Raw genomic sequence first — 8,282 nt, forward strand, 5'->3', positions numbered from 1 at the left:
CGTTCCTGTCGTTTTGTCTTCCCGCCATTGTTCGTTTGGCCTTTCGCCTCGACAGCAACTCATTAAAAATTCCATTTTCATTTCGCCCATCATCCATTTTGATTTCATAGTCGAGTGGATTGGGTTGGGTGGTCTGGTTGGGTTTGGTTTGGTTGGGATTTGGGATTGCATGGCTCGTTTCGATCGGAACGAAGTCGCACAGTTTCAAAGTGTTTACTTTCTTGCACATGGATTTCGCTTTAACCTTCGTCCTCAGTCCTGGCCGCCTTTTAAATATTTTATTTAAATCGCCGACCACTCCGCCGCTGCACAGTTGCCTAATTAAAAAATAAATACGAAAATTATGCATTTCCCCCTCACTTAATATAGTATGCATATATATTATTGCCGTAAACATGAATGAATCCGTGTCTCGGGAGGGAGGACGGCTTCCACAGTTAATTATTTGCACGGCCAGTTTGGCGAACGTGACGTATACGTAATTTTTATCCCGCCGATTCGGCTCCGCTGATGAATTGTTTAACCAGCACTCCATCAATATGTGCCAGTAAATATTCGCATAGGCCTGTGTATTGATCCAGAGTTGTGTGTTTGCAGTCTCATTTATATTAAAGGTTAACCGGCGAGTCAACATGGGCTGGAAAAAGCCTTCCACGGCAACTTTTTAAATGCCAACTAGGCAGTTAATAAATCACAATGGCTCTAATTTGCCACAATTAGCTGAATTGGATTAACACTCGCCCACCCTGGAGCCAAAAGTCACTTTAATTACAAACATACACCGAACTAGACACCAAACAGAACTCGATTCATTAATTAGCCGCCAGGATGGACAAGATTATGGTTTGCATCATAGGGTCGGGCAACTGGGCCACCACCATTGCCCGCAATGTGGGCAGGAACGTGGCCAACTCCTCGATTCTGGACGAGAAGGTATTCATGTACGTGTACGAAGAAATTGTCGAGGGCCGGAAGCTCACGGAGACCATCAACACCACCCACATAAACGTCAAGTACATGCCGAACTTCGAGCTGCCGCCAAACATTGTAGGTCCATCTTGAGGCAGAAATATGGTACTTTATGTTCTGGATCTCCCAAACAGGTGGCCGTGGACGACATTGTGACAACGGCCAGGGACGCGGACATTATAATCTTTGCCATTCCGCCCACCTTTGTCAGCAGTTGCTGCAAGACCCTGCTCGGAAAGGTCAAGCCCACGGCCCACGCCGTGTCTCTCATCAAAGGATTCGAGCGCGGCGACGACGGTCAGTTCATCCTGATCTCCCAGATAATCATGAGGCAGTTGAAGGTATACCTCTTTTGATATGCTTTGGCTATTTTTGACCTTCTTACGCCCCTTAAAGATCCCCTGTTCGGTTCTCGTAGGCTGCAACCTGGCCCATGAAATAGCCAACGACCACTTCGCCGAGGGAACTGTGGGCTGTCGGGATCAAAAGTACTTCCGAGTGCTGCACGACATCTTCAGGTCGCCAACTTTCCGGGTGGTGGTCACTGAAGATGCGGATTGTGTGGAGATATGCTCCACTCTGAGGGTTAGTAGCTTAACAGTTGGCTAATACTATCTAAGCAAAAATATTACCCTTTTAAAGAATATCATAGCCTTTGCCGCTGGCTGCTCCGACGGGATGCAACTCAACGAGAACACCAAGGCCGGCATCATTCGACGCGGCTTCCTTGAAATGCTTCAGTTTGTGGACGTCTTTTATCCGGGCTGCCGTATGGGCACTTTTTTCGAGGCCTGTGGCATTTCGGACTTGGTCACTAGCTGTTATGGTAAAGTAGATGGAACTTCACGTATTTCTATTATTAAACAATATATATTTCAAAGCAAACCGCAACCGCAAGCTGGCCGAGGCATTTGTCAAAACAGGGAAGCCCCTCAGCGAGCTGGAGCACATTCTTATACCAGGACACGAGCCCTTGGGACCTGTCACAGCCGAGCTGGTGCATCACATGCTCAAGAAAAAGGGCCTGGAGGACAAGTAATTGCCGGATAAAGTATCTTTAGGTGTTGAATGTAAAAGTACCCCATCGTTCTTGTAGATTTCCGCTGTTCACAACCGTTTACAAGATCTGTACTGGAGACTATCCGCTAAGCCGGCTGGTGGAGTGCCTGATCAAGGCCCGGGAGGACATGTAAGAAGGACCTGCCGAGTCGAGTACATGATAATATCTTTTTCCTGCCCACAGCTTCCATCCGCTCCACACCTTCCAGCTCTGAAGTTTCTTCCTTTTGCGTTATAAGTGTAATGAGCATTAAATAAACCATATTCAGATTCTAAAACATAACCAACAAACAATTTTATTTTACTGAATGGGGCTCCCCTTTGTCTGGGATGTAGTATAGTTGCCATGTGCAACAAATGCGGCAGAAAACCCTCTCGAAACAAAGCCCTCGATGCACTTCGCAATGTGCGTCCGTCTTTTCTTGATGCAGTTCAAGTGTTCCTTTCGCAGGAGCCACAAGGGCCTCGGTAGGAGGGTGAATGCACCAACGCTCCGGGCTCTTGTTTTGGATGAATCGGAGGCCAAAACAACGGAAACCACTTGAGCCGGGATGCGAATGAATGGAAAGTCGAGTCCCGGACCCGGTTTTCCGACTCATTGTTTTCCTACTACATTTATTTTGTGCCGAGTCCGATAGTTTTCTTTCTTCTACCCAGCTAGCATTGTGTTCCTAGGGCAGAAGTGCTTTCCAATCGAAATTGAGGAAATGGGAGCAACCATTGGAGGAGCTGTCGAGAGATCTGGGTGCCAGTTCAGTGAACTATCAGGCTCTAAGCTGTATACATCACATATTTTACGTGAAAATAATAATATAAATTTGTAAATTATTATTTTTCAATATCAAAAGTTCACGGTACAACTGTATAATGGCCCTCATCATGTATCCGCTCAAAATGATGATGGTCATCCCTCGCTACCGCAACTTTGGGCTCCTCATCGCCGCGGTCTTTGTGCTTTTGCTGATCTGGATGTTCGCTGGACGTTGGGGAGGTCGCAAGGAGGAGGTCAAATCCGAAGGCCTTGGCGACTCTGTTCCGCCGCAGGAGGGCCAGGCTCAGTACCTGTTCAGCCAGATTTATAACATCTTCTGGAAGTGCGAGTTGCCCCAGCCCAAGCCGGAGGAGGGCAAGCTCGGCCCCATGCGGAAGATCCTAAAGTATTTTATTCGATGAACCTATTCAAGCCATAAAACCATCACAAGCTACTCGTTGATGTTTCGTTTTGGACAATTTTGTCAACTTTCTACACCAACCCCAAACTGTTTTCTGTTCCTAAAAGTCAATTTGAAAATTGTTATTTAATAAATTATTCATGCAATTCATTTAGTCCTGGGTTTCCATACACAGTCCTGTTTTTTCCTGGTCTAATTGAATCAGAATGACAAAGGCGGTAATTAGAGGGTGGCCTGGATTGTGTAAACGGATTAGTTCAAATGTCGAAATTATTCAATTGATTACATTACCAAACAGCGTTTAATCCCCGCCGAACGACAATAATGGCGTGTGATTACACCTGATGTAGTTTTGTATTCCCCTAATATCCCCCAAATAGGACGTGTTTAAAGGCGAAAGACTTTTGCATTTTTGATGCAAAATGACTATCCTGATTTATCCAGCATCCGGCAATCGAATCGCTCTATTAGTTCAGTTCAGGCTCGGTTTAGGCAAATATGCAGCTTACGTGTTGCAGGTGCAGTTTGTGTTGCAGCTGCAGCTCGGGTGTCTCCAAAAATGAAATGAAAATCCCCACCGCATACGGTTAAACAAATATGTTATGTATTTCAGCTCCAGGCCATGGAAATTTGCATACCGGGCGGAGACCAGGACTGGTTCTTTTTGCGAAAAGGAAATAGAACCTGGGGAGTTCAAGGAGCCCGAGCCCGATAATTACACGGTAAATTTGGCAAAATGTGACGACAAATGGCAAACAAGACACCGCCGCCAAATACTGGAAACAAGTGCACGTATCCATGTATCTGTACAACCAGGAAAGGATACAGATACAGTCACATATATGTACGTTCGGCAGTGGGGCAGGCACTTCAAAAAATAAATAACAATTTGGTACGTTACACACGTCTCGGCTTATGCAAACGTATCTGCAACCTGTACCACTACCGCCCTCCTCCCTCACGCCTCACTTGCCGTCTCTGTCACTTCCAATATAGCCGTTTCACTCTCTATTGCCATCTAAAAGAATGGTTCATTTTATGACCACCCACCTCGGCAAATACCTGGAGCACACACTGGTGTTTGTTCTGGAGGGCTGTCGGGAGAGAGGCTCGGAATGGTGTTTGTTTACTGATTCGCTTGTTGTTGCCTCTTGTTGGCCATCAAATTGGACAAACAGCCAAAACTATCCAGGCTCAAATAGGTATCACCCTGGCGAGGATAGCAGTGGTGTCATTTCCGCTTTTTTCCCGTCAGATCTGGGTTTTTTTGAAGCGTGATTGCGGGAAAAATATGAAAACAGCGGGCAGCGGGAATTCTGGCTTTTTGAGCAAATTTACGCAGCTTTTTTTTTTTTGTTTACTTTTTGATGCATTCAAAAAGAAACAAATCTCTCCAATCCTTGATTATTTTGGTACTCCTAATATAGATAAAATTTAACGACTGTACAACGACATAACCATGGTAGAGTGGGAAAATGTCGATGATACTGTTAAGTTCTGGGCTGAAGTTCTTAAATATCGGGATTCTGGCGGAAACTGCCGTTTTCAGGAATTGGCTTCAGTTGCTCTGCAAATGCAGTCCTGCCTTGGTCGAATGCCGACGTCGAGCGGTTATTCAGCCAAGTACATTTAATAAAAACGAAAATTCGAAATAACATGAGCGTTGAAACGTTAAACGCTATACTGAGTATAAGGTCCATATTTTAATTTGTATCTTAAAATTATAAATTAATTTACTTAAAATTTGAGGTACGGGCTGCGTAGACACAATATGTGCTGTTTTAACTATAATATACCACCCAGCTGCCTATCTACAATTGAAGACAAGAAATTTTATCCAACTGATGATGATGATAATATTGACGACATCTTAAATATAATATAGATCTTAATTTTTGTACATTATTGTTTTTTTTTGGTTTCTTTGTAATGATATCCGTTAGATAATTAACCCATATATTTTATGTTAAGTGGAACTGAGGGCTTATTAGTGAATAACATGCAGTACATTGCCTTATAAAAATCAGTTTTTTTCTTAACTTTTTTTCTCTGGTATTCCGCTTTTTTTAGCTTTTTTTTTTCGTTGATCCAGCTTTTTTTGCTCAGAAAAAAGTGACACCACTGGAGGATAGTGGGAAGCCTTCAAACTGAACTCACTTGCTTATTTCCGGTCCTTGCATCTAATTTGTGCAAGGAAGTCTAAAAAAAATTCTACTCAAGGGTCGGATGGCATTTGGCAGAGTTATACATATTGGCAGGTCCAATACATAAAAATCCTGGATTTTTCAAGAGGTTACTTTACTAAAATTGAGAAAAATCCATCCAAAGATTTGAATGATATAAGATATGCGAATTTTTAATAGTACTTTGGATGGAAATTGGCCAAGATGTGATCATCGAAAGATATGAACCATAAGGGGAATTAATCTAGCAATATTTTAGGGTGTACCGCTGAAGCATCAGATGTATACTGGACAAGACATAGGCAGCGCCAGATCCCATATATGAAATCGTTTATTTAGCAATAGGGAAACTAAATATAAAATTTCAAAAAAATATCGATCCAAAAATCAGTTTTTGCCATCCTAGGCGGCCATGTATAACATTGTGTGTAGTTTTGGGCAAACTCTCAATCATTTTTAAACTAAACTTCATAAAAATATGAACAAAATTGAAACAAATCTATAGAATCTGTTAAAAAAAAAATTTATTTCGGTAAAATTTACAATCACACGAACAAATTTGTTGCAGGAGTCGGAGTCAAGAGGAGCCAAAGCTGAATCTGGTGCAGGACCTTACAAGCGCCTAAAAGATTTTAGACGAAAATGGATACGGTGGAGAACCCAATGGATCTTCTGAAGATCAACATGAGTGTGCATATCCGCCGCACCGACGGAAGAGTCCATTTGGCGGAAATAACAGAGCTGAACTTTGAAAAAAATTCAGTCTGCGTGAACTGGAATGAAACTCCTGATATATTGGGAAAGAATGTGCCGGTCACGCTACTCTTGCAAACCAATCCGTCCATTTTCAGTCCAGCTGCTTCGGAGACGGTGGCTACGGTGGTTACTGCGAATGAAGCCAATAACACGGCCTCAATTCGCCCCCGTTCGGTGGTGAACCAGGTAGCCGGCGGGATCGATTGGGACCTCTATGAAACCCCCCAATTGAAGTTAAAGAGACTGATACGGGAGAAGAAGCAGGAGGCAAGGAGCCAGCCAGTGGATGCATCTGAGTCAAAGCAGCATGAGATCCAGGTCTGTGTCCGGAAGCGACCCCTGAACCGCAAGGAGCAGAGTGAGCTCGACGTGGTATGTGTGGCCAACAAGGAAACACTTCTGGTGCACGAGCCGCGTTGTCATCTGGACCTTGAGCAGTACCTGAAACCCCACACCTTCAAATTTGATTACGTCTTTGACGAAGAGTGCACCAATAGCACGGTCTACCAGAACACGGCCCGTCCGCTGGTGCAGCACGTCTTCGACGGCGGTATGGCCACATGCTTTGCCTACGGGCAGACCGGGAGCGGCAAGACTCACACTATGGGCGGCAAGTTCAATAAGAAGCAGCAGAATACCAGTGACGGCATCTACGCCATGGCCGCGAAAGACTTCTTCACTATGATCGCGACGCCGCCCTATGCAGCCCTGCAGCTGAAGGTGTCGTGCAGCTTTTATGAAATCTATGGCTCTAAGGTCAGAGACCTGCTCATGCCGGGGAAGCCCATCCTGCGAGTACTGGAGGATGGCCATCATCAAGTCCATGTGGTGGGCCTCAAGGAGAAGCCCGTGACGAACACTAACGAGGTGCTGGCCTTACTGGAGCTGGGCAATAGTGTCCGCACCTCGGGCACAACCTCGGCCAACGACAAGTCCTCCCGGTCCCACGCCGTCTTCCAGATCCTCCTGCGCACATCGCAGAACAACCGCCTACACGGCAAGTTCTCCCTGATCGACCTGGCCGGAAACGAGCGAGGGGCCGACAACAGCTCCACGGACAGGCAGACAAGACTAGAAGGAGCGAACATCAACAAGTCATTGTTGGCGCTCAAGGAGTGTATTCGCGCCCTAGGGCGACCAACAGCAACACACCTGCCCTTTAGAAGCTGTAAGCTTACTCAGGTTTTGCGAGACTCATTCATTGGGGGAAAACGGATGAAAACCGTCATGATCGCCATGATCTCTCCAGGCTGGGACTCGTTAGAACACACGCTGAACACACTGCGCTACGCGGATCGTGTCAAGGGACTCACAGCCGAAGCGATGCCCCTCGTCTCTGGGCAGACCTCAATCTCCGAAGTGGAGACACACATCCCAAGTGGAGGCTTCCAGCCAGACATCAGCACTCCCAGTCGCGCACAGGTGCAGCTTCCTCCAGCCGAATCGGCCAGCTCGGAGGTCAATGCCATGGGCCGAGTAATGCACAAGAGCCCTGTGCGTAAGCGAAGCCGCCTCAACAATCTTAACGTACCCCAGCGACGTCCCGCTGTCCCCTCCAACGACGTGTCACTTGACCGGGATGATCGGCACCCTTCTACAATACTCCTGGACGAATACCGCAACCTATCGTAAGGACTCAATCGATTTCTACAACAAGAATTGTTCAGACACATACCGACGCAATATGGCACTTCCCCCATATACTCACTACAGAAATAGACTATCCTTTTTAGTCTCAAGTCCAAATTAGATGTCCAAATTCGGTAATAAATAGCCTTTTGTAGGGCCAATATGTAGAAAGCATATTTTATAATTTTGTATCCATAGTTCGGCAGATACGCTTACAAAGTACACTTATACAGGGAAGTGCCGACAGAAATTGTTTACACTATCTCAAATCAATAAAAAAAAAATGGATACAAACTGTTCTGGAATTACTTTAATAAATGAAATTAGCTTTGGTGGAGAGCCTGCCTGTCGCGGGCCCTGTAATCTCTGCGAATTGAAGGCTGCCCCCGACCCAGACTGGGTACCACTTCGCCTCGAAGGACTCGCACTCACGTATGACTACATTTTCCTATGCTGCTGACGACCTCCAACTAAGCGCAAATATTTTCCGCATAGTTGCGCATTAAGCCAAAAA

The 8,282-nt window shown here is 45.5% G+C and overlaps 2 protein-coding genes across 2 annotated transcripts; both read left to right on the forward strand.

The window, feature by feature from the left end:
- Positions 1-753: 753 nt before the first annotated feature.
- On the forward strand, positions 754-2,319 carry Gpdh2 (Glycerol-3-phosphate dehydrogenase 2). Its single transcript, XM_017241060.3, has 7 exons — positions 754-1,047; positions 1,104-1,310; positions 1,366-1,554; positions 1,612-1,795; positions 1,851-2,004; positions 2,066-2,158; positions 2,213-2,319. Exons 1-7 carry the CDS (start codon positions 829-831, stop codon positions 2,241-2,243), a joined length of 1,077 nt encoding a protein of 358 aa, XP_017096549.2. The 5' UTR covers positions 754-828; the 3' UTR covers positions 2,244-2,319.
- Positions 2,320-5,831: 3,512 nt separating this feature from the next.
- Klp59C (Kinesin-like protein at 59C) lies at positions 5,832-8,063 on the forward strand. The gene has a single exon (XM_017240973.3). It carries the CDS (start codon positions 6,026-6,028, stop codon positions 7,769-7,771), a length of 1,746 nt encoding a protein of 581 aa, XP_017096462.2. The 5' UTR covers positions 5,832-6,025; the 3' UTR covers positions 7,772-8,063.
- Positions 8,064-8,282: the final 219 nt, after the last annotated feature.

This window comes from Drosophila bipectinata, chromosome 2R, assembly GCF_030179905.1.
Source record: "Drosophila bipectinata strain 14024-0381.07 chromosome 2R, DbipHiC1v2, whole genome shotgun sequence".
Lineage (NCBI taxonomy): Eukaryota > Metazoa > Arthropoda > Insecta > Diptera > Drosophilidae > Drosophila > Drosophila bipectinata.